At 35.6% G+C, this 27,471-nt stretch overlaps 1 protein-coding gene across 5 annotated transcripts in view; it reads left to right on the top strand.

Annotated features, from left to right (window-relative positions):
* The window catches only part of KCNH7 (potassium voltage-gated channel subfamily H member 7), a 478,895-nt gene that overhangs the window by 329,354 nt on the left and 122,070 nt on the right, over nucleotides 1-27,471 (top strand). For 3 of the 5 annotated variants that reach the window (XM_054679079.1, XM_063790524.1, XM_525954.7), the window contains exons 5-6: nucleotides 3,885-3,905; nucleotides 11,895-12,109. In XM_054679079.1, coding sequence (XP_054535054.1) covers nucleotides 3,885-3,905; nucleotides 11,895-12,109 — 236 coding nt within the window. The remainder of the gene's footprint in view (nucleotides 1-3,884; nucleotides 3,906-11,894; nucleotides 12,110-27,471) is intronic. The other 2 variants (XM_009443595.4, XM_009443596.5) reach the window with 1 other exon arrangement.

Below are 27,471 nucleotides of genomic sequence, written 5' to 3'. Positions count from 1 at the left end.
GATTCCCATAGATTTGGTTCTTGAGAGACCTGCTGTCCAGGCTACTGCTAGTTTTGTCTTTAAAACATTAATTCTTAATGTGAGGTGTTAGGCACTTTGTCAGCTGATCACACTTATTTTTCCAGCCTCATTTCTAGCCCCAGCAAGACTCCCCTCCCTATTACATACTCTATTCTACATCTGCACAGATATAATTTGCCTTTTCCCAAAAATGTAACACGTGTTTTCTTGCTTCATTACTTTGTTATTCCTGGAATACTCTTCCCTGCTTTGTCTCTCCTTACACTACCACTCAGCAGCAGGGACCCATTTCCCCCTTCCTAAACCAGAAGAATTAAATCATTTCACACTCGAGTGTGCAAACCAATATTTACATATAGTGTAGCATGGATTGCATTTTATATTTATTGTGTATTATATGTCTGTCATTCTTGTCAGATATGTAAGCAAGCAATTATGTTGCTGTGAGCTCCTCCAGCATAGGCACTCTGGCATAATGAGCTCTGCACCCTTAGTTTCTAGCACAATTGTCTACTTCATGGCAGATACGCGATAAATATTGGTGTAACATTGAGAAGACCATGTGACGTTGAGGGGACTGTGCTTGCGAGTTCTGTTTCAAAATCATGCAGATCAGAAAATAATGAGTTATCTGGTCCATCATACTCTGAAGTTAAACGAAGTCTTAGGAGTAAATCATATAGAGGATCTTTATCTAAAGGACACCATGAAGTAGAGAAGGCAGAAGAGGTGAAAGGAAGAGTTGGCAGGAAGAAGTTCAAAGAAAGATAAATCAATAGCTCAGAAAAAGATACAAGAGCAATTAGCACATCTATTTTAATCTGTGGGCCAAAGAAGGTCAAAAGGAAAAAAGAAAATACAAGGCCAATTCCCAAATTGGATAATCATCTAAGGCCATATCCCATTTAGTAATGGCAGGCTCAATATTTCCTGACAGAATGAAACCGCTAGAATTTGATCTTTGATCAGTGAGTCCTGTGGCTAAACAGCAACGATACATTCAATACGGTAATTCAAATGACCAGCATATGTTTTAGTGAGTTTAGTTAGTGTAGTCACTTTTAGCAATCATACTGACTTTTCAGAAATTGCCCTTTCAGAGATTCCCTAGAGAGATCCTGACTTATAACAGTAGTATAGTAAAATTCAAAAACAACAAATTTGAAAATCAAACTGATACATAATCAGTGCATTTTACTGACTTAGCCTGTGTTTGGACAGTGGTGCTGAGGAGTTTAGATTAGATTTCTTGATTTAACTTCATTGTTTTTAATTTATATGATATCCATTTAGTGCACAGTTACTGATACAATTATGAGAAAGAATGATTTAATATTTTTGGATTTCTCAGTACGGGTGCTATACATAAACATTTGGTGCTAAGATCATCCTCGATTTTTCCCCCTCACCCAAAGTAAGCTGTTATAAAAAAAAAATTACTTTCTTACAGATTATGCTAGAGTCAACATGTGACTATAGATTGATAAATTCAGAGGGTATTTTCTACTTCATCTTTAAAGAAATTTTAGCTACAAAATCACTGATTAGCAAAAAAGAAACTACATTCCCTAAGACTTTATAATTTGATATATTTTAGAAATAGAGCCATTGATAAGGAAAGATGGAAAACTTTTAGAAGTGATTTTAGTTTTATGAATTCATGTAACTGATTAACAGGTGAAATCATGCACAAGATTTCAAAGTCGGGTTGTTGTCTCCTCATTCAAATAAATAAAAATGTTCTCCTGTACAGGCTATCTTCACAGAACTTTAAATATTTTGCAGATATATTAATGAATAATATTTTACCTTATCCTCTCATTTAATCCACATTATCAAGTACCTTAGAACCATACTTTTCAAACCATCTTCGATGAAGAACCAGAATTTTGTTTTCTAATTCATCACTGACCAATACATTTGTGAAGCCAATAAAAATGTACTACTGGAAAAATAAAATGTAAAAAATAGACATAAAATATAAACCCCAATTGTTTTATTATTAGATTAATCAGACATGAAATTACTCTGCCAAACTGCTACAAAAGATTCTAAATATTTACTCCAATTTCTGTACTTGCATTGTCACGGAAGAATAACAAGCAGATCTCAGCTAAGACCAGTGCACAAGCCACACTCTGCCTTGGAAGGTCAAAGCTGTAATAACTATATAATGTAATGTTTTGTTAGTTTTCTTGGAATTGGTAAATCTTTACATATAATTTTTAGGTTTGATAAGTACAGTTATAATTTATAACTACTTGCAAGCAGTTGCTACTTTACTAATGGTTTTTGGACCCAGCTTCCGACAGACACATTCATTCTGAGTAATCAAGATCTCTTCCACTATCTCTATTTGTTTTTTGTAATTCTCTCAAAGAGGAAAGGGAGTTGTCATCTAAGGCCACAGTTTTATTTGTATATCTTTGTCCAATGCAATGTCTACGAGCAATTCAATATATCACATTATTAGAATTATTTCAGTTGTAAGCTTTGAAATTATTATGATATATCCCAATATTTTAAATGGGCACAGTGTTAGCGTAGATATCAACAAAATGCTGAACAGATTTTTCAAATCTTGGATATATTTGAATGGTTTTGATATGACAGTGACATTTATTTTAAGCAAGTGTGTTTCATAGCTAGTAATGCATATTTTGTTAGTGGCAAGTATGCAACATTTAGATAGCTGATCTCAAAATAAATCTGAAAATATTTAACTTAGATTTTAAAAGAGCCCATTTTATTACAAATAAAATTTTTCAATATTCTAGTAATTACACTAAATTCATTGTGACAACATTAACAAAAATGTTTACATTTTTTAAAACAATCTAATCTTTCATTTACTTCTTGCAATTATTTTTGCCTAAGAATGACTCTTTCAGTTATATTTGCTATTTTTAAAATATATATTGAAGAACATTTGGAGGAGGGCAGTTAATAAAATTGTGATTAATAATGTAAGTTGGAGCCAGGCAGAGTGGAGCCAGGCAGACTGGTGTGGTTGTAGTCCCAGCTACTAAGGAGGCTCAGGCATGAGGATTCTTGAGCCTAGAAGTTCAAGTCCATCCAGAGAGATATAGACAGACCTTGTCCTGAAAGGAAGAAAGGAAGGAAGAAAGGAAGGAAGAAAGGAAGGAAGGAAGGAAGGAAGGAAGGAAGGAAGGAGGGAAGGAGGGAAGGAAGGAAGGAAGGAAGGAAAGAAGGAAGGAGGGAAGGAGGGAAGGAAGGAAGGAAGGCAAGAAGGAAGGAGGGAAGGAGGGAAGGAAGGAGGGAAGGAGGGAGGGAAGGAGGGAAGGGAGGAAGGCAGGAGGGAAGGAGGGAAGGAGGGAAGGAAGGAAGGGAGGGAGGGAGGGAAGGAAGGGAGGGAGGGAGGGAGGAAGGAAGGAACTGTTATCTTAGAAACATTTTCCTTATTAACATACTAGGTTAAATTATATGCAAAAAAATACTTAACATGCAAAATGTGGAGTCTTCCTTTGAGTATATTCTAAGTGATAGTTGAGGAGACACTAAAATTGGCTGTTGACAAGGTTGAAAGTTTTGTCACAACTGCAGCAGCTGGGGAAGTCTATTTCCAAACTGTCATAATTATAAAATCTGTACTTTGGAATCCATTTAAATTGAGATAAATGCTTCACATATTTAAATAAGAATGTATATTATGACAGATACTATTTTTAGTATATGCATGTTACTTGGTGGAATAGTACAAAATGTTAATTTCAATTAAAGAGAAATTTTCCATCATATTCTGATTTCTCTGATTGTTTTTATACAGGTAATTCAGTGTATATAATATAATTTTAGTCTTCTTTTTATATTTCTCTTTTTTTATCCTTATGTGCTCAAAACAGACAATGGTCGCAATGTCAAAGGTAATGTACAAACTCAAATTTCACCATCTGATGTTCAACGTGCCCCTTTACTCGGCATGTTAACTTGCCTGCTGTATGCCCTGTTCAGTGCAACATCTTCGTGCTGCCCTTAGCTATTTGGGGTGCCTGGTGGAGACATCATGGCTTGATTTTGCTACAGACATTGTTATTTCTCTGCTGTGTCACCAAAATGATCATGAGCTCCTTTTGCCTGCAAGAATTATAAGCCTAGGTTGACAATGAATACTTCCTAAATATTTAAATCACTTGGAAAAACACAAATATCAAGCTAAATATATTCTGATGTGACAGAGGCACAAAAGCCTATTTCAGGAAAACAAAAATTTTGAGTGCAACATTAAATAAAATAAGCAAAGTGCTACATGACAGCATCACTTCACTTGTTCCTCTTTTGTTTCCTCAAAACTAGTTTCACGTTCCTGGATGGCAGGGGGTATGGTTTTCAGCTTACTGTAGTAGTAAACTATATATGCATGACAGTTGTTTTCTATTTTTCTCTATTATATTTTAATCATTTTAATTTTGTTCCCTATTAGTCTGAAATCACTGGCATGACCTACAACTACCATAGGGTTATATTTAACTGGGAATACTCTGGATAAATTTGGATTGGGCTGAAAATTTGGAATTCAATTCTGTTTTCTACTATATCATAGTAGATACAAGGATCACAAAATATGATAACCATATTATTATCATCAAATTGAAAACCATTGGGATTTGGTCTTTCAACATAGGCCATGCATGCTGCTGTGGGTGTGCAAATGGTGATTGTGACTTATTTTGTGCATGTGTGTTGCATGAACACGTCTCCACCAGTAACCGTCATTACTTAGAATTCACTGTTTTGACCACTCTCTCCTATGTCACTGGTACACTGACCACTGTGCAATTTTGTATATTGATTTCTCAATTGCTTCCCTAAAATAATTCAGAGCTGGTGATGGTTATGAATTAATAGCGCTAGGGAGCAAAAATGTTTGGTCAGCAACCTAGGGAAATTTGAAAATCAGGGAAATTATGGCAGTATCCCCCCAAACCCACCCCAATTTTATTTTGTAGGCACTTTAAAAGGGTCTATGCAGGTTGACCCCAATAGTGGGATGGGATTTCACCTACATCATTGTTCTTTTTTTTTTTTTTTTGACCTGTCCACTGTGATTTCTAAAAGGGAGCAAATTAGTGTCAACTGTGTGTGGTGGTTTGCACTGACATAATTCAGAATGTAACCTCAAGAAGCAGGATACAGATAGTTCTTGCCAACTAGCTTTAGGATTTAACAATTAGCAGTAAATTAGTAGGCATTAATTAATTTTCTAGTGATTTTTAAATGTAGTGATAAATGAACCTAATTTTTCTCAACAAATAGAAAATTGGACTTGTTTAACTTTCAAACTACTAGTTCACATATATGTCAAAGTACAGCTATTTTATTTTAGTGTCATAAAACAATTCATTTACTCTCCAAACTTTTTTTCTCAACTCTCTCATTTTTAATAGGAGTAGTCTTTGAACACGGATATTCTTTATTTATTACATAGATTTCAGATTGCTCATCAATTTTACGATCACAATTTAAAGTGTATGGTAGAATCATCAAAGTCAGAATTTGGCATTACAAATCTCTAAACCATTGCACAAAGTTTTCACATATTAATACTTAAGAAGTTATATCCCCAAATTGGAGAAAACATTTGCAAACTTAATTAAATTTAATGTAAATTTTCAATCCAAAGTCTTCATTACTTTTTTCAAGCTCTGGTTTTGAAAACTATTAACAATGTTTAAGTGTCTGCCTCTAAGATTTTTCACAAAGCCATTAACATTGCTAATTAGGTACAGGACCCCCCAAGTGTGCATTTTAAATTCTTTTGACTTTGCTTCTATACGAGATCTAAATAAAAAATGCAGGTTTCTACACTGCTTTGTGTACAAAATGCATAATTATAACTAATTATTTCAATATTCAACCAAAAAACATTTTTTGGTTGAATTTAATTCTAATTATTTAATTCTGAATTAAATAAATAACTTAGGAATGTGTTGGTAACGTCTTCAATATCATCTGATTTATTCATGTCAGGTGAGGTATTGGCTAAATACCTTGCACAGGTGGTACATTTATCTCCAGAGGATGCCATTCTTTAACTTTCTCAGGAAGTCTGTGTTAGTGCCTGTTACACAAAGAGCTAACCTAAATCCTTCTTTCTGATATGTATTTTTTCCCCTTCATCTGTCTCTACTGGACAGAGATACTAGCTGACTACTGCTAATCATGATGCAATATCACAGTAAAAAGACAGCAAATTGGTACTCTATCTTTTTTCTAAAACTAATTTCCACTTAATCTTCTTTCTTAGGATCTATTTTGTTTCCCTTTAATAAATTTTCTTAGCATTCTGACTCCTTAAGCTAACATTTCAAAGTTCTTTGTTAAAAGTGTAAACCATTGTGAAAAAGTGGAAAAGTTATTTCAAATAAATTGCACATCCTGCATATACATATGTATGTATTATAATTTTTTAACAACTTCTCTAATATGTGAGAGGGGTACCTAATCCTACCTCCATCACTCATATATTAATTTTTACCTCCAACTTGGTGGCTTTTCTATTTTGCTTTACAAGTCATCAGTAAAAATCTACCTCACTTTCTCTACTTCGTAAATAAGTCATAATACAATTTTGCCCCATTAATGCTCCCACCTCCTTGCGATCTCAAGTAACCCTGCTTCCCTCTGACATTGGTGTGTTCCATTTCCAATTAGTCTATGAATCTGTCATACGACTCTGAAGTAAAACTACTTTCAAGGTTTTTTACAGCTTTTATCTCCTCTCTAGCCTATATGACTCATAAACGAAATAAATGAATCTAATACAACTTGTTTCTCATAGGCTGCATTGGCCATTACCCAGTATCTTGTCATCTGATAAGGATTTGCAAATTGATTTTCAATGATAACAGTTTACTCCTGCAAATAATATGTCATGCACTGAAACAGATAATATGAAGAAAAATAATTTGATGATTACTTCTTATGCATTTTTCTAAGTGCTAAACTGGTTGCCTTATACTTATTGACAGTGTTCTTTTACAAAGTTTAATTATTAAACACTGCATTTGCATCTTCTTTCATGTTAAGTCACTTGAGGAATTTGGGTTTTATTAAACTTTAGCTAAATAAACTCAGTGCCCTAAGATATATTGTACAAATACCTGATGATTTAAAAACAACCTTTGTCTGTTTGGTTTCCTTCTTTCCTATCACATTTGGCCCTCCAAAATGATTTTTTAAAGTAGCATTATTTTTTTAATCTATCAGATGCCCTTAGCTATATTTCCAGCACCATCTAAAAGAAAAACATATTCTCCTTTAGCATCTCATAACTCATGATAAATTTAAATAGCCTCATCGTATAAATTTTAAATATCTTTAAAATTCTTCCCAGTTGTTGCTTTAGCCTCTAGCTTCATGTCTAAATGTAGGTATTTCTTTGTAGTTGGAAATTGGCCTACTTTATGTTTAATCAGACCCTTGAAATATATTAAAGCACTCTCCAGCTGTTGGTTTAGTCTACCTGGTTACCTGTTTTCCACCTTCTCCTAATATATTGAAAAATGTAACCTGGTCATCCATCTTGCAAATGCTTCTCTGAAGAACATCAAGTCCACCTCTGTGCTTCTGCGTTTTACATGACTTTCTATTGAATCTCTTATTTCCCTCTATTTCTGCCAATTCATTTCCTTTAAATTTATTTACTTTGTTTTTCAGGTTATTCTCCTTTCTTTCATTAGAATCCTAAATCCCATCTGTTCATGATCACTCTCAGTGAGGCTGCCTTTCACCTTTAAATCCTCAACCAAGGCCTCTCTGAATATAGACTTAGGAGGTAGGAAACCCTGCATTCTGGTCCTTTATTCTTATTCTTTTCTGGCCTCATATTCTGTCCACTTAGGTTTACAATTGGTGAAATAAGGATATTATTAATACCTACCTTAGTTAAAATGTTGAAATTTTTTTCATTTGCATTTAGATGGGCTTAGAGGAATCTAAGCCAACACTGATCATCTTGAAGGCTCCAGAAGTCTTCTGCATTTAAACATCTGCTTTAAAATCAGTAGAAAGAAGCATAATTATCTTTTTTATACAGCATGAAATAAATTTTAAATGCCTTATCTAAGTAGCTTGCACAAGTTATTTTAAGTAATATTTTAAGTTTTGCTGAATTAATTAAAATATAGATTAAAAGAAAATGTGGATTAACTATTTAAGACTAAGAGCCAAAAAAAAAAAAAAACCCAGAATAGAATAAGAGTTTAGAAGATTTTTCTACCTGCAAATAATGGAACTAAAATAGTGAATGCAATGAAGTTGCAAATTCTGAGGCCAAATTTGAGTATGACATTTTATCAACCAGTTTCTCAATCATATCAGATCCAATGTCTCCTTGTCTCAATAAATATTTTGTTATACTCATTTTCCTATCCTGAAATGGAACTCAGAGATAATTTAACCTATTTCTAAAATATCAACATGATTCCCTAACGGTAATATACAGGAGAAATAAAAGAAAAGCAGTTTACAATAAAATATTTATTTCAATATGTTAGTGTTCAAATATAACTGCACTAGAAAACATAACGCAATAATCAGACATATGAAGAAAACTTGGTTTTAAAAGCATTAAGTACATGAGAAAATATTCCATACAGGTACCAGATAAAATGGTACAGCAGGAGGATAAATGGGCAGCATAATCAAAACCACCATTGGAGTCAAGAATTATATCAGACTTATTTATACATGAATTTTAAAAATGGGAAGTAACTAAAATTTAATTATGATTAATATACCAATATAAACTGAAGAGAAAATAAGGAAGTATGGTATTCTTATAAATGAGCTAGCTCTTGCTTTTAATAGTAGTGTCAAAATGATACCTTCCGTGATATAATGCAATAGTAGTGAATTGCACAGAAGAAAGAAATCCCACTAGATATCAGGGCATGTATTCATCCTCTAATACATAAAAAAAGATCCTGCAAACATGCTTTGTTATGTAGTGAGAAATTGAAGATGGAATGGAAAATGAAATGGCAATTGAGACATTATAGAGAAGTTGTGGCAGATCTCCAGGGAGTTTTGAGAATGAGACTGAAAACCAACAGCCAACCCAAAGACAAATAATAATTACAAGTGTTTCATTTTTAAGAGATAGGTTCCTTTTCATAGTATCATATCATTTTACATATATAGGAAGATATTTATATAAAATATTTTTGAAGGAACTTGTATTAGTGTGATTTTGGTAATTCTCTGAAAATTTAATAATATTTGGTTCCAACACTGATAAAGAAGACTCAAATCTCTTAGCTTACATATTTGCAAATAACAGATCCAAACACAGATTGTAAACTAAATTCTGAAATATTCTATTGGCTACTCAAATGCCATGAGGAGTGTAGCTCTAAGTGGCATAATTTTCCAAAATGATGGACAATTTCTGATAAAGTTCTGAATAAAACAATATATATTCTTACCTCTACATGGAAATTGTAGCTCTGGAAATTTCAATTTATATTAAAATCATGTAAAAAGCACACTGTGGTGTTTATATGTGAAAGTTAGTTTTAAAGCTCAGTTCATGAATAAACAGGCTTTTCACCTTCATGAATGGCCTCGAGGCATGTAAGGCAATTCTTTAAGGCAGGAAAATTGTGACATTGAAATTCTTTCATAATTGTGACAACAAAAAATGCCCCCACAAATCTCCCCCAGAGTGAAATACTACCATAGTTGAAATCACATGCTTATATAAGTGTAGCCAATTCAGAGGAGTTTATTGGCACTGGTCACAAGGGCAATTAAAATAGATTAACAGTGTCTTTCTGTCTATTAACATTGTAGAATCTGTGATGACATCGATGATCCGTGAATTTAGCCAAATTTTAAATAACTCTGTGGACAATTTGCTACAGAAATGCAGCATAGAGAGGATGATTAAAAAAGAGAGTGGAAAGATGAGCTTAAGGGCTTTGAATACAATTTAACTATATATTTGATCTCTGTTATCTATAATCTCTTAATAGTATCCCTGTTAGTTAAATAACCTAAGGATTGAAAATAGGACATTAGAGTTGGGGAAAAGACAATATCTGAGAAATCTGAAATCCTAGCATAATTTACAAACTGTAAATATTAAGATATAAAACCTAGAACTCAACTATAGAATGCTGCAGAAAGGGAAACACTATCCTGGTATGCATTACAATAAAATAAATTAGTGATGTGGGCTGGAGACTTCCAAAAAGACCTGAAGAACGGAGTTTCTGTCAGAGAACTATCTGAAGGCTAGATGAATTTGTTGCCACTATTGGCTCTTATTTCTATCTTTGTATAAATAGTAAAGAGAGTTAGGTTCTATACGCAAATGAGAACATATGAGGCAATAAATTCCTGGAGAGCTCGTGACATTTTTCTTCTAGATGGACTTGGTCATCGTCATGGATAAGACTCAGGGAGTCAACAGAAATGCAACTCAAGAAACACAGTATTTGTTAAATACATGAAAATTTATTAAGATTACTTCAAACATTTATAATAAACAAGTGTAAACTTTTATGAACAAGTATAGTGTGATTTTCCCCCATAGTGACTATGAACAAAATGATGAGCATTGATTTCTTAGTATTATATCTGACCCCAGTTGATTGATTATTGTCCAAAATGCAAAATCTTTAAGTCTAATTTTTAAGTGTTTATACCTTGCTTGATGCTTAAAGTACATTTTGATCCCGAAAATGGGTTCACGTCATTTTGAACAGGGAAAAATATAACAAAAGCAACTATGCTGCCTAACAAGTTTATTGATGGAATTTGTATGTTTTAACCACTTCCTGGGGCACAAAAATAGGGAGCTCACGATTTTTATAAAATTCTCCCTGTTGTTAATTTTTAAGAGCTAAATAACAGTGTACGTAATATTGCTCATTACACGAGATACTTCTCAGAGAATTTCCTGATTCTCCATAAGCAACAGACAACAGATTCATCCCAAAGGAAGATACAGCTGGTCAGTCTACTCCCTCAACAAAGAAACCAGGAGTCTTGCCACCTTGCCAAGTTATCTTTGTAGGAAAGATTTTGAGAAGCGACTAGGTACTATCAACCCCAGACATGCCCTATTACCTAGCTGTGGTCACTTGTATTGTAAGTTATGTTTGCCAGAGCATTAGTCTTTTGTGGTTTTTAATAGCGCCTTTTTTTTTCTCAGAAAGTGGTCAAGACTTAAACATAAGTGAAAGAAAAAAAAGGATCTAAAAATCCCACATATGATCCAAGAGTTTTCAATAGAGTACACACATTCACACAAAAATGGCCTTTCACCCTCTGCAGCTTTATCTGTAATTCCTTCATCTGGGTTTAACTCTTTCAGAAGCTCTGTGGAGCATCTCATATAGGTAGTGGAAACATATGAAGAGCCTAGATGGCTTGTCACTCCTCAGTGACATAGACAGGGGAGTAACACAAATTGGAGCAGGGTAAACAATCCATTTGGAAATTTCATGGCCAATATGACTTTAACCATAGGTAAATCCTTCTTAAATAATCCTCAAATTACAAAATGAAATTTATAAGAAATTTTAAAGGTAGAATTTGACCAGTAACATAGAGTGTAGTTTTTTCTTTTATTCTAGCTTTTAATGAAAGAAACTAATTAACAGCTAAATCTGCCATTTGCTCTCTGGGTACACACTTAGAACCCAGTCTTATTCTCAGATACTCACATGCCATTCCATGAGGCCCAAGGTGACCCTAAGCCCTGTGTCCAGGTATCAGCTGGCTGCATTCAGTCACACTCAAATCAGGATCATATTGGTCAGGAATCATTAGCAGGGCATTTCAGAACTGTCTCTTTCTTCTATATCTTCTTATATTACTCTTACACATACTTTCCATTTTTTTAGGGCCTTTTAATCATATCAAGTCAAGCCTCCTGGGATCCACATCAGATTCAAACCTCAACAAATACAGCACCATTAACAAGATTCCACAGCTCACTCTGAATTTTTCAGAGGTCAAAACTGAGAAAAAGAATTCATCACCTCCTTCTTCAGATAAAACCATTATTGCACCCAAGGTTAAAGATCGAACACACAATGTGACCGAGAAAGTGACCCAGGTAGGACACAATTTTCTTATCAATTTCAACTGTTTTAGAGGTTTGTTTCTGCACCATGAAACATATTCTTTTTCTTGTAAATGACTATCGGTAGAGGTAAGACATTTTTTCTTTGTACTCCTATTTATCTTGAGATGTTGGGTAACTCTCTAATATAACAGATTAATAAAGTTGTATACTATGATTTTATATATTACAAGACTAAGCAAAAATGGGCTAACATGGCATGGTTGCTCCCACTTTCGTAGAGGTGGTTAACCTGCTATTCGTCGTGTTTGGACACTTAGTGTTTGGCTGCCAACTCTCACATTATTAAAACATGGTTTTTTAATATAATGGATGTGTCTATTGAAGCTTTAGGGGACTAATTAGCATTTGCTCTGAACTGTGGTATCCTTTTGCACTTACTCTACTAAATAGAGTCAGATCTAAGTCAGTTAACTTGGGGAAAAGAGCTGTCTGACATGATGAAAAGTCAGTGGAACACCACATTTTATTGGAACAATATCTTATTGTTTTCAAATAAATACTGCAACTTGAACTAGGATGAAAAGCTAGCAGGCGTACTGCTTCAGAGAGTAGATAAAAATGATTTCTACTTATTATATCAATATACCAACCTAAGCAGTACGTAGCTTTTGCTTACAATGCACTTACATTGTTGGGAATTCATGACTTTAAAATTTGTCAAGCAAGCGGTTCTTTTACAAACAATTTACTCGGTATATTTGCTTAGCAAATCTTTGCATAAACTCTCTATAATATAAAGCCAAGCTTGCCCCCATTCTTTATCCCAAGCATTGAAGTTTTTGAATTAATGAAGTTTTTCTGTAATTGTAATCACTACAAACCACACTATAGTACTGTTTCCAGATAACCTCTTATGTGTGAGCTGAAATAGCTATGAAAAGACCATGAGCAAGTTATAAATAAACCTGTGCAGTCTATATTTATTTGAGATGAGAAATTATACACGCCATTCTTGAGAGCATTTTTTCTATATATTTTAATATTTATGTAGTGAAGAGGCTTTCTTTTCTTGGCATTTCACTTTTCTTAACTTATATTTAGTAAAATGGGTAAATGAACAGTTTACTGTTACGCACATTTTATTGACATCATTTTGATAGCTTTGTGTTTTCCTTTCAATTGTTTTTACTTTAAAAGTTTTATTATTTATAGATTCCTACCATTATATGAATATATAGGAATCAAGAGACTTAAGAGGAGACAGAAGAAAAGTTGGAAATATTAGGATCAGGGCCCTGCAATGCATAAGGGAATAAAATTTAAAGAGAAGCACAGCATGGCAATGGGGACTGTGGCGAACTGTGGAGTGCAGGCCCCATCTAAAGCAGACAGCTGATATGCAGCTCTGTCTAACTGTGGTTAAGCAGAAATGCTTGACCAATTAATGAATGCTTGCAAATCTTTCCATTTTAAAAGAGAAGCTGGAAATGCAGAATTTAAGATAACCTCTTTATTTCTTAAAGTTGACAAATGAAAAAATGCCTTGAACTCTTTTTTAGGCTGAACAAAACACATCTTAAGGCCTGTGTGCAGCCATGTGGGATCTCAGCAAGTCTTTCATGTGCTTGGTCCACCACAGAGGACACCCTATGCTGCCATGTTCAGCAGATCCACTGTGCCAGGAGAACATGATACACACAGAGATCTGAGAAGCACCTGCTCTGGGGGCTTTCTCAGATAGTGGGACAGGAAACATATATATAAATATCAATAATGAAATGCATGGTAATAAAGAATATTAGGGAGAAAGTTATTCTACTATAAGGGAAGAATTTGCAGGGAAGAAAAAAAGACAGGATTGAACATTTAAGCCAGATCTAGATGGTCACATCAAACTGCGTAGTCAGTAAATTTTAAGAGCATAAATCAGAGTCAAACGGGATTGTGTTTTATTTCAGGCATTTATTGTAGGCCATGAATGCAAGTGGCATTTATTGTGTGACATTAAGGCAAATTTCGGGACTGGGAAACCTTACTTCTCAGAGTTGATATAAGAATTAAATAGAAATGTGGAAAGTGTCCATCCTAGTACTACGTACCATAACAAGCAATGTCAGGTCATTATTATGTTTATTTATATTCTTCTATGATCCCCCAACTCTCCTCACCATCTCTGCAGGATCTCTTTATCCCTACATCACGAGGGCCTTAGTAGAACACCTGGCAGAATGGAGTTCATCAAATGTTTGCTGAATAAATGAGTGCATAAATGGATGGAAGAGTTAGCCAAGGGAAGGGATAAGAATTCCAGGTAGAAAAAAACACAAGAACAAAGTTATGAAAGCAGTAAAGTCCATATGACTTGTTAGAACAAGTGGTTTTCTGAGCTGGCGAGAGGCTAGTCTGGAAAATTTACCTTCAAAATAACACTTTTCTACCTTTTCACATAAGTGCCATGGGGGTTTGAGTAAAATGCAACAGTTTCCATCAAAAGCTTTGCATTTTTTTTGGTCTCACACTTTATCTTTAAAAGCCCTGTGACTTTCAAATTTAGCTTTGTAATATAGAAATATTTGTTTTAACATTTAAAAATGTTTTAAAATATTATTATAGACCTAATGTTTGTGTACCCACCAAAATTTATGTGTTGAAACATAATCACCAGCATGATGGCATTTGGAGGTGGGACCTTTCAGAATAGGTCATGAGTGTGGAGCTCTCATAAATGGGATTAGTGTCCTTGTAAAAGAGGCCCCAGAGAGCTCTTTGGCCCCCTTCTGCACTGTGAGGTTACAATGAAAAGATGGAGCTTATTTATGAACAAGGAAGCAAGCCCTCATCAGGCATTAAATAGGCTGGCAACTTGATCTTGGACTTCACAGCCGCCATAACTGTGGACAATACATTTCTCTTGTTTGTAAGCTACCCAGTTGATGAATATTTTATTTTAGCAGCCCAAATGGACTAAGATGACTACTTACCACTGAGTGAATCTGAGGCCCACAGAAAGACCCCAGAGTTTTCCTAAAGCTTCTTATGCTTCCCACAAATTGTGGAGTATCCCCCTCCCACTCTCCAAAGTACCCCAACTGGAGAGGTATGATACAGGCAAAAGCCTTTTTCAAACTGCTGGAAGATCAGAATTTGATCATATTTTATAAAAGTTCTCTCTTTTTTTACAGTGTAAAAAATACAATGAATGGGAGGAAATTCTGGAGTCAGGTGAAACACTTAAGTTGCTATGGTCCTTGCTAGAAATAATAAGGGATTGAATAAAGGCTGAGACCAGAAACTGGGAAAAAAGGCATCAGTAGGAATGCTTTATCTTCTTTGTAGGGGCCCCTTTTAGCTCTTAGTGACAAACCTTCCAATTGTCCACATGTCAAACCAAACAATGTAGAGATCAAATACCAAGAACTTCCTCCGGCAGGCATAGCCTCTGGAAATTTTATTCAAGCACTTGAAAGCAGAGCTCTTCAATAACTCATTTATAGGATTATATACTTCATTTTGTATTTGTGAAGTTTCCTAATTGCAGCTATCTTTGAAATTTCCATATTCACTACTTTTAACATTAGTTGTCCTCTGGTCACCAAAAACAACTCGGTAATAACCAAAAGACTTTACTTGTCTTTTTATTTTCTTTAGGCCTACATGGAGATCTCTTTGTCAGGAAATTTTCAACATGTTTGCTGTAGGCAGCCAGCAGTATTTCCTTAATCCAATGTTCTTTCTTATTTTATTCACGTAATAGATTTGTATGATATTTCTTTCTTCAAAAGAAGTCAAGATTTTGCTTATAGATTATTCAACAATAAATTTTAAACACTCTACAGTGCACAAACAATAGAGTAGTCATCAAGAGAAAAAGGCATAGATGAAAAGAATAATCGCTGCTCCTGTTGTTCTGGCTCACCACTTGGATCTTATCTCTATTACACGTTAAATTAGAATTAGGCAATTAGTTATTTGCCTCCTCAGTTAGAGTCACCTTCTTCAACACAGGGACTATGTGGTCATTCATTCATTCATTCGTTGGTCATTCATGTATTTGTTTATTCATTCAAAAGCATGTATTGACATGTATTATATATAATATATAATATATAATATATACATTATATACTATATACTATATATTACATATTATGTGTATATATAATATACGTATTATGTGTGTATATATAATATACATGTTATATATTATATGTGCTGAATATAATACATATATACATAGTATGTGTATATATAACATACATAATATATATTATATTGTATATAACATATAATGTATATAATATATTATATGTATTGTATGTAACATATAATGTATATAATATATTATATGTATTGTATGTAACATATAATGTATATATTATATGTATTGTATGTAACATATAATGTATATCATATGTATATTATATATAATGTATCATGTATATCCATATATAATGTATAAACACACACAGTGCTAGGTGCTGGGAATTCAGAATTAAAAGGCAAATCTCTGCCTTTGAGTCTCGAAGGAGGTAGACAAGTACAGTACATTGGCTTTACAGTGCAATGTAAAGTATTTTTCTATGGGTAAACACTGTGTGTGCAGATGGTGCTGAGAGAGGAAACCTTACCTACATTGGGAGTTTGGGATAGTGTTTGGGGAATATAAACCCTTAAGTGCGTTTTGAAGGTGAGAAGTTTCCAAAATAAGGAATAAAAATCTGGAGTGAAACACATGTGGGAATCTCTAGGTACCAAAGAATGAATGCAGCATGAGGTGTTTGTATGACCAGTGCCTGGTATAATTATATGACACATAGTAGCATCTTAAAAGATTCAAATGAACCACTGAGGGTATTGGGTGGGATTAAGCAAGAGTAAGTCTGCAGTCAAAAATCTCCAAAGCAAATGCCTTCCTTCTGAAATCTTTTGTTAGGCAAGACTTCAATTCTTGCTGTTATTTTGGATCCATAGACCTCTTTTGGCCTTATTGGTCTTCTGGAATGCATCATGTCATATTTCATTTTGCCATATTTCATCTCACCTTCTTTATTTATTTGGAGAAAAGAGAAAATAATTCTCAGAAGATGTGTGTGTTTTTTTTTCCTGCACTACAGTCCAGCCAGTAAAGGCTGATGTGCAGTAGTGTACATCTCAGGGAGGCAAGCCCTTGGCTGGCCATTTCTACCAAATTCCAATGGAGTGGTGGAGAGTAAACAATGAATTGTAAGAAAATTTGGGCGGAGAACAAAGGTAAGGTCTCCTTTTACCAAGCAGTTGCACTTCTCAATTGAAGATCAAATTATTGGTTATATTTGCCCCCTTTTAAATAAAAGTGAACCACACTTTTGCACTATTCTAAGATTTTGTTATTCCTGAGGCTAGTTTAGTTCAAATATTGTGCCAATTTTTAGGATGAAACATATTATTTTGTTGCCATGTTCAGCTTTGACAAGTTTTGTATTAGACCACTCTCCCTGGATAAGTATGAGTATCCAAATAGTTAAAGAAGATGGTACCGTGGATTTCAAATCTTTATTGGCCATTGTATCAGTCAATACTGTAACAGAATGCAAGTAACAGAAATCCAACTCAAACCACTTTAAGCAAAAAAATGAAAGGAAGAGGGGAAGTTTATTGGGCCATATTACTGAAAGGTACAGAGAAAGATCTGCTTTGGGGTGAGCTATATACATTTTTGTGTAACTAGTGACATTCTCTCCCTTGCTTCTGTGTTGACTGCACTCCCCACCTAATAGCAGAAAGTTCCTCAGACTCTCCTGTCTCACCTAATGCTCACAGTCAGTAATTTGGGGAGAAGGACCTTCTTTCTTCCAGTGTCCATATTATTCCCAGAAAAAGAAGACTCTTATTGACCATCTTGGGCCATGTGATCATCTTGTGGAGGAAAAAGTATAGCCCCTTGACTGACAGTCACACCAGAAAAATGCAGAGGGAGAAGCAAGCCTGTAAAGCAGGAGAATCAAACAGCAGTGGCCCATTGCAGAGATGAAGATAGGAATTCAAATTAACAGCATTAACCACACACACGTGCACACCCCCACCCTCCCCCACACACACACAGAGTCCACATTGGGCGGTGGGTAGATTCTAGAAACACAGAAATATAAAACCTAGTATAGATACTCAAGACATTATAAATTACTTGGAGAAACACTACATAACAGTATATAGCATTTACACATGCTAATTTAATAAATGCTACAAGGCCATATTATGAAAGTAACAATAGTTTACATTTCCTTTAAACTTAGTATTTGTCGTACTATGACCAAATAGTTCTATAAGTTGGCCTTTATTACATAAGAGGAATGTCTGGTGAATTCAGTGGAAACCCATTTTGAGATAATCAGGAAATAAGATGTGTGAAGGGACCTTAATGAGCCAGAAGGTATTAATCTGCGCAACAGAAGATGAGAAAAAATTTACTATTAGTCCACAGGTATAATTTCCTGTAGCTTTACTAAGGAAAGTACTCAAGAAAATTAGTTCAGATTTAATCACACAATAACTTAGGTCACAAGAAAGAAATTTCTGAATATTAAAAAAGCCATATAATCTTTAAGTATATGTAGACTTTAGAGCCATAATAGATTCCCAACATTTAGGATTCATGTAAGTATATTATTGTCATGAAAATAGAATTATGGTAACTTTCATAATTTCTGACATTGATTGAGCATTTAATATGTGCCAGGCTCAGTGGTAAATGGTTTAGTGGATTCTCAATTTTAATCTATATGACAGCACTGTGAGATTGTGCCGTTATTATCCATCTGCATTTCATAGAGAAGAAATTAAGCTTAGAGAGTGGAAGCAACTTGCTTAGGTCTTATAGTAAATGATGGACATAGCCTTCAAACTGAGGTAATTTGATTCCAAAAGTGAAGTTCTCATTCTCTAAAATATATCCTCTTTATGATTCTGTTCTGTTTCCCCATTTGTCCCCTAAATCTCCTCAGGAGTTACTGTGGCAGTTGGACATACTTGTAACATTTGACTGTGACACCAAATGTCCTAATCTGAATGGTTAGTTAACTCTTCAAAAAGCCTACAAAGCTATCATTGCCATGGAGGTTCATTTCCAGCACGGTCTCTTGTTTAAATTTATATACCATCTACTTTATGCTGATTTCAGATTAGAATAGTGGGATGGGGGTTTTTGTTGGTCGTATGCTGCACAGTTACAGAAAAAGCAAAACCACCCTGATATTACTGACTTAAAGAAGAACTGAAAGATTATGGCCTTTTACTTATATTGAATTTTGTTCATTATGAACTGGTTCATTATCTCTTCATTGTGACTCAGTGTTTCTCAATTTATGCTTATTTTTGACATAAATCCAAAACAAGTATTTATGATTTAGTACTTCTTTAGGAATGCGGGCTGATTTGTAATGAAGAAATTTTAATGAGGAAATAACATTGACTTTATCTTCTTAGCTAATGTTTAAAATTATTTGTCATCTCAGGCTTAAGAGTACAAAGTTTCTCCCATCCAAGTACTAACCAGGACCAACTCTGTTGCATTTCTGAGATCAGATGAGATCGCATGTACTCAGGGTGGTATGGCCGTAGATATTAGTACAAAATATCTTAACATGTTCTGTAGTTTCCTTCAAATTGGATAAATTTAGTCCTGAATTTCTTCAGTGATATGATTTGAAAAGTCTTTCAGATACAACAACAAACTAAAAGTGGTTTTATATATAGCAGTACTTTTGAATAATAATTTCATGGTTTTAAAATTATACTTAAAAAGGCAAATTTTCAACAATTATTTGTATAAAGACTCATTGATTCTTCACTCTTGAAATTACTAAAAACAAAATTCACAATACTAATGCAGGATTTTTTGCTCCTTAGCTCAGCTAGGTCTGGGTTCTTGTCTCATGACCAGGAAAAAGTAGGCACATGAATACTCAAAGAATGAGTGGAGTAGAATTTTTTAAGTGAAAGGAAAGCTCTCAGCAAAGAGAGAGGGGCTCTGAAAGCGGGTTCCCAGTTTCCCCCCTTCTCAGTTGAATACAAAGGCTTCTATATATCTAAGCTGACGGGGCTGGGTTCCATATTTGTATAAGGCATGAATTCCAGGTGGCTCCCCTCCATCCCCCCAGTGTGCATGCGGGCCCTTAGTCCACTGCAGGCATGCTTAAGAGAACTGTGTAAGTTCTCTTATCTGCACAAAACATCTGGTGTAAGCACTTGTGGGGCTGGTCAGAGGTTCTCTGGGGACCTTTCCTTACTGTCTGCCTAAAGAAAGCTAACTCCTTTCATTCCCTTCCTCAGGAGTGGAGACCCCCAACGGCTGTTGGGGAAAGTAGACAATCACCATTCTAAACTCCTTCCTGCTGACAGGGAGTTCTGTTTTGGGAAAGTGGCAGTTAGGGCTCCTCCTGAGGTCTGTTTAAGGGTCCGTGGAAGAATGACACATCCATGCATGGTTTCATCTGCATTGCCATTTGAAGTTTAATGGCCTTTTAGCAAGAAGAAGCAATTTGGGTTCTCAGAAGCTGTATATCAAAATGAATCAAGGGGGTAAGGACAGCTCCACAATCCCAAGATTGCTGACATGCCCAGATAACTGGTGGCTATAGGTATCCCTGCTAAGATTTGGATGCATGGGACTTAGCTTTGGTTGACTCCCTTGGTCTTATTTTCCCAAACAAAAAAACCTCCAGGATTTGGAGGATAATTGCCCAGAATTAAAATATTGATCCAGATTTTTACATTATCCATCCCTTTTGTTTCTTCTGAGCTGCAGCTGGGTATCACTGGTTTGTTCACAGGAATAAGCAGGATTAGTCTAAAATGTTGGCAAAAACTTGAAAACAACTGATGAGATTAGAATTGAATCACAAGTGTATGTTAAGTTTTGAAACAATTTTTCTCCCTCCAGTCCTCATTTTTGTCAAAAACAAATCATGATAGGACTGAGTTCTTTGTAAAATAAACTTATGTCTTATACTTGGCTTGATTATCTGCATAAAGTACAGCAAGAATAATTATATTTAACATAGGCTTTTAAATTGGCTTTAATAGAACTCTGTTCTACAAGGAATCTCAGGTAAGGCCTTTTAAAGCCTAGCCCAGCCATGGATTTGTACTCTGAAATACCTATGATTTGGGCAAATTCCTCTCTTCTTGAGGTCCCCAGAACATAGGGCTCCTGGGCCTGTTAGAAAGTGACATTCTTTACTCACCACAGGTTAGGAACCCTGTACGGGGACTGTTTAGACAAGGTATGAGGCCAAAGTTCCTAAGGAGCTTTAATTGGTTCTGCAGGTCATGCTTGATTCCTTAAAGGGAAGCACATCCTTCCAGTCAAAGCCTTGGTAAAACAACCAGTTTCTCCAATTGTGACCTGTTATAAAAAGAAAATGGATTCTTACTGCACTGATGCAAATAAATATATTGCTGTAAGTTAAGAATACTCACAAATAGTTTACAAACTCTGGAGAAGCCAGGCAGAAAGAAACAAATATGCTCAAAATTTTGTTCACAGGAGTATAGCTTACTCAATTATTAAAGGCTCTTAATAGTTCAAAATAAATTTCCTTGACTCTGAAAAACAAAACAAGGATCAACAACATTTTAAGTAAAAAGTTAAATGATTAATTCAGTTTTCTATTAGTTCAGTCCATTCAGTTAACTCTTGTTCTGCTTGATATTCATGAGCATTTCAGCTCTTCATGAGTCCCATATGCTTCCCTCTATTCCAATGCCACAATCTCCAAAGATATCAGAAACTTGTGTTTCAGAGCTCCTGTCCAAGTCCTATATCTGATTATAAACCATTTTTTGGAAAGGATCAAAGCAAGACAATGATTGTGTGTGAATGACAAAATACCCAGGATAGTTACAGTCAAAAACATGATTGACAAAGAAATTTGGTTATTTCTGTAGTTTACAATAGGTTAACATAATAACCTTTATTATGATTGATAGCATATACTCAGACATTAGAATTTTAGACATCCCATACAATTTTGGAACATATACACTTATTGTTCACTAAAATATAACCTAAAGAAGATAAAACATCACTTTGGAAATAACTAAAAAATGTCAAATAATCCTGTTTACCTATCTTTTGGATGCTCCAGGGGCCCTCTCTAGCATCTAAAAGTTAGGGGTCAGGAAAGACAACATTGAAACTGAAGTTTGATTTTGTGAAGCCTACCAAAAGAGTAAAGGTTCACAACACTGTATATTATGAAATAGAATTCCAGATTACCCTAAGTTATTTAGCCAAAATGATGACTCAAAAATTTTAAGAAAGGCCAAAAACCTCTTATTATCCTTTACTATTACATGAAAATCTTGTTCAAGAGACAGAAAGCCAAATTTTACCCTTGCATTAGTCTACTATTAATATCAACCCCAATTTTTAAATGAAACCTTAAACATAATTCTATCTCATCTTAACCAGTTTGACCTTGCAGTGAGATTCTTGTAAACCTTTTATAACCCTTTGCAAATCTTTGTTAAAGAACAGATCGATACCTTAAGAAAACCTTGTTGTGCTTTTATTTCAATACTCAGTTTATGGAAAAACTATATAGTACCTTTTTGAAGTTGGTAAATATGTTCACACACAGAATTTCTTTTGCAAGTTTCTTTTTTACAAATCTTCCACCATTTGTTTAAACCTTCAGCTTTATCTTTTCTATTTCAAAACTATTCTCTAACCCTAAGCAAAAATTTATATTCTCGTGCCTTCTTATAACCTTTTACTAAAAACGCATTTTACTTTCCTTACACAGCTTGTATATAAATCTATTTTCAGTAGTCTCAATTACATGTTATGATGGCAACTCTTAGCAATTTTTAATTTTAGTGTAAAACCTGGTAAGTTATTTTAATAATGTACTAGGCACAGATAAGTTCTGACTCCAGCATAGTTAGCAACGTGGTTAATTCCATAGGTCCCTAGGCCTTACCAAATTGTAAAGCAGGCAAGTTGAGCAGTTCTCAAAGGCCAAAGAAGCAGCTTATAACCTTAAAACATTTAGCAAACCTAGTATCTGACCTGCATACTTTCGACCACATATTTACATTTTGAAGACATTTGTATTTTACCAATAATCTTTAAGACTTTTATTTCTCAAAGATTAAAGTCACATGAACTAAAAGGCATTATAGCTTTTATTTTTCCTTCAAAAAATATTTGATCTAAGTGCTTATTTTTCTTTAAGCCAATTAATTAGAGCTCTATTTCTATATAACCATCACACATCTAACACATATATGATTACACAGACAGAAGAAGATCCAATAGTTGTAAGATTTTTCTTTTGCCTATCTCCTAATTGAAATTATTGGACTCAGGGTACAGCTCTCCAAGAAGCAGGGCTAAGGAAACATGTAGTTTCCCAGGCCAAAAAGCAGGCATACCTGGAAGACAAAAACAAATTTTGAGAGGGACCTATTTGCTTTTAATTCCTGGGGTTCCATGAGGAAAACAAATATTTTTTTTCCCAAAATGGAGTCTGTGGCACCTTCTCTGTTTTTACCCAGGCATCCCAGGCCATCAGAAGTTATCTTAGGGCCTCTGACTTGTGCATTAAGAGTGGCAAGACAAAATGGAGAAAAGTAATACAGTTGACTGAGAAAAAAACCTTTTCCAAAAAAAAAAAACAAGATCCAAGAAGAGAAAAACATAGAGTCCTTTTAGATATATCTATAGCTTGGAGATCCATTTTTAATTAAACTGAGTACACTTTAAGGAAATCCTTTTAAATTCCTTATTACCTGATTTTAGCCATGCAAAGCGGCCAATATTTCTGGCTTTTGAGCTTTACCAAAATTAATCTCACAGGTGAAGCCAATAAGCCTCAACTAAGGTTATGACTTAACCTTAGTGTTCAAGGTGTTCAAAGTATTTTCAGAGGTGGAAAACAGTTTTTACAAAATCTGGAATCTTTATAGGTAGCTCAGGGAAAGGAAGATTTAAGAAAGGAAGCTAGAAGTTGTTCATGGAGGGGAAGATAATCACCAAATGGTAAAAGTCGCAAAGGTATTAACCAGAAAGTACTCATTCCCTAAGCCAGGATTGATACCATGTGGCCATTAAAATGGCAAAGACCAAAAGAGAGTACTGCCACGTGGTTACAAGGTCAAGCTCCCAAAGACATAAAACAAGATGGAGACTTGCAGCAAAGTTTGTTACTGACCAATTTGCTAGGCTGGCTTAAACAGCAGGCTTATGGGAGCCTAGGCCCACGTTCTAGCCTGAAGTACCCCTCTTTATGACAGAACCATACAGAAAGACACACAAAGTGTACCAGATTGGCTACAGCTTAAGACAAGGCACAAATCCTTTTTTCCATTAATCAAAACTTTACAGAGGATATAAGCAGTAATTTTATCATTCATTCAACTGGTTTGCATAGGGAGAGGGAGGCCAGAAGTCTGACTGGTAAGAACTTTTGCCCTTTTCGGGGCATGTCAGGCTTCTGGGTTCCCTTCCCCTGAGCTCATTTAAGCTAAGCAGTTTAAAGTTTGGGGATCTTAACTTTTCCCCGTTTGAGGATGCATCTAAGGGAAGTGTCCTGTAGTACAGGACACAATTACCCATCCACGAAGAGAAGACAGAGTTCGAGGAAAAAGAAGGCTTTTTTCCCCAAAGGAATCCCAGTGATTCAGGAGGCATTTGAGAGAAGTACAGACTGAAGATGAATGGCTACCCATCTAGAAAGAGGGGAAAAAGGCATCCCTAGGTCCTTTCTCTTCCTAGCAAATAGCTGGGGTACGTGAGGGAGAGAAATAATGGTGTCCCATTCTTTCTTCTGTCCTTATATCCCCGAGTCCTGGCAACCTTGGCAGGGTGCCACCCATGAATGCCAATGCAACTTTTCACCCATGTTAACGGGGAGGCCTAGTGGGTGGGAATTATCCACATTTACCTACACGCAGACTCCTTCCTGCTGTTGGTAACTTTAGAGTTCCCTATACCTTGTCTATGTCATAGATACTAGCATGACCTCTATCTATGAAATGGGAGGGGGCCTAGTTGGCAGGAATCAGTCATGCTAAGGTAAAGCTGTGGAGCTGGGTCCCCCTCAAACAAGGGAGAGGAAAGAGAGTCCCGTGAATTGGGGTCCTGGCCTAGTAAAATGCCTCTCAAAGGAAACAAAAAAACCTCTTGCATAGAAAAGCTGCCCATATCCGCAGGGCTGTGTTAACTCCTGGCACTGTGGGAAAAAGAAAAATAAACAGTTTAAGTGCAGGGTGGGGACAATGCCTGGGGGAAAAACCTCTAGCTCTATGCAAATGTGTTTCTCCACCAGGGAGAGAAACTCTTAATCTTTGTACCCTCTTGGCTCAACCAGAGGAGGAAAGGCTCCACAGGTTCATGGCAGGATGGGTCGGAGAGTGGGAAATGCTGGCCAACAGGCTGCATGAGGGCCTTGGCCCCCGAGATTGCCTTGGTACCCGGGAAGCAGCCACAGCTTATTCCTGTCCTGCGTGGTCACTGAATGCAGCATATGTGTGTGGCAGACACAGCCATGCACCCCAGCTGGGAGGGGAGGTTGGAGCAGGGAGTGCATACCTGTGGCCATTGGGTGGAGCTGAGGGATGCCTCTAAGAACAGATGGAAATCACATTATCCTGAATTGCATATCTGGTGGCTTGGCCAAATGCTCATTCTACATAATAATATCTCTGCAGTTTGCAGCAGCACCCTTAACATTATTTAAAAAGAGGTGCCATGACAGCCCTGAAAAAGAAAGAAAATGCCATAGAAAAGTCTGGATTGCAACGAGGCTGACATTCCCAAGCCCTGAGAGTGATGCGCAGGGGTGTTGTTGGGGTCCTATCTAGCATCCTGTCCTCTGTAGCTGCGCCATTTATTCTTAATTGGCTCACAAGAGGTTTGGTGCTGCATCAGCCTTCAGAAAAAGTCTGAGGACTAGAAGTCTCAGAAGTGAAAGTGAAAGGTTTTGGGTCTCATTTACTCACCCTCCAGGCATCCTGTGCGAGCTCCCAAAATGACACAGGATTTCTTGCTCTTTAGCTCAGCTAGGTCTGGCTTCTTGTCTTACAACCAGGAAGAAGTAGGCATGCGGAGGCTTGAAGAGTGAGTGGAGTAGAATTTATTAAGTGAAAGGAAAGCTCTCAGCAAAAAGAGAAATCCTGAAAGTAGGTTCCTGGTTGCCCTCCTTTTCAGTTGAATACAAGGGCTTCTATATATCTAAGCTGATGGGGCTGGGTCCCCTGTTTGCATAAGGCACTAATTCCCGGTGGCTCCACCTAATCCCCCTAGTGCACATGTGGCCCCTTAGGCCACTGCGGGCATGTTTGGGCAATCTTCCTGTGCAAATTCCCTTATCTGCACAAAACATCTGGTGTAAGAACTTGTGGGGCGGGTTGGTGGTTCTCCAGGGACCCTCCCCTTACTGTCTGCCTAAAGCAAGCTGGCTAACTTCTTTCCATACCTCTAGAGTGTGATTAACGTGTTCTCCTAAACTTCATTTTGGATCTAAACCAACTTATATATCATATAAACCTCAATAAAACTATATTGAATTCATCTTGAATTGCCAAATAATGGTAATCACAAAATTCCAGATTAAATTTGGGATGTAATGCAGGAGTACAAAATTGCTTCTGAGCAATTCCAATTTAATAGAACATTAATTTTGCTTCCATTATCTTGTTGTTATTTATAGAATACCAGCAAGCTTGGTTCAGCAAAACAGAAATTCCTATCCAATGTTTTTCCCATATTCTGAGTTTAGTCTGTAAATAATATTTAAATACGCAAATTGAAATGACAATATATCTGGAAGCTATAAGAATTGTCATTAGGGTAATTATGGATTCAATATTTGTCATTGTTTGCTAAATATAAGTCAAATGTCATGTACTCTGGCTGATATAAAAACATGTAAATAAGATCATTGTCTTCAAGGGCCTTTGATTAAATACAGACTTTGAGTTTTGAGATCTTAGATTATGTTTTCTAGTTGTCTCTGGTCGAATAAATATATTCTATTATCTAGTCCAAGCTTGTATAGCCCTCAGCCCGTGAGCTGCATGTGGGTCAGGATGACTTCGAATGTGACCCAGACAAATTTGTAAACTTTCTTAGAACATTATGAGATTTTTTTGCATTTTTTTTTAGCTCATCGGCTATCATTAGTGTTAGTGTACTTAATGTGTGGCCCAAGACAATTATTCTTCTTCCAATGTGGCCCAGAGAAGCCAAAAGATTGGACATCCCTGATTCTGGTCAATGATGAGGAAAAAATAAAAACATTTTACAAGCTATTGACTACTTCAAGCATGTTGTATGCTATGTATATAATAAATACAAAATAAGAGTGTGTGTTTCTTGAAAGGAAAAGTGTGGAATTTTTAATTAAGCA

Source organism: Pan troglodytes, chromosome 13 (genome assembly GCF_028858775.2).
Source record: "Pan troglodytes isolate AG18354 chromosome 13, NHGRI_mPanTro3-v2.0_pri, whole genome shotgun sequence".
Classification (NCBI taxonomy): Eukaryota; Metazoa; Chordata; class Mammalia; order Primates; family Hominidae; genus Pan; species Pan troglodytes.
The sequence above is the reverse complement of the archived record's forward strand: the minus strand, read 5'-3'. Positions and strand labels throughout refer to the sequence as shown.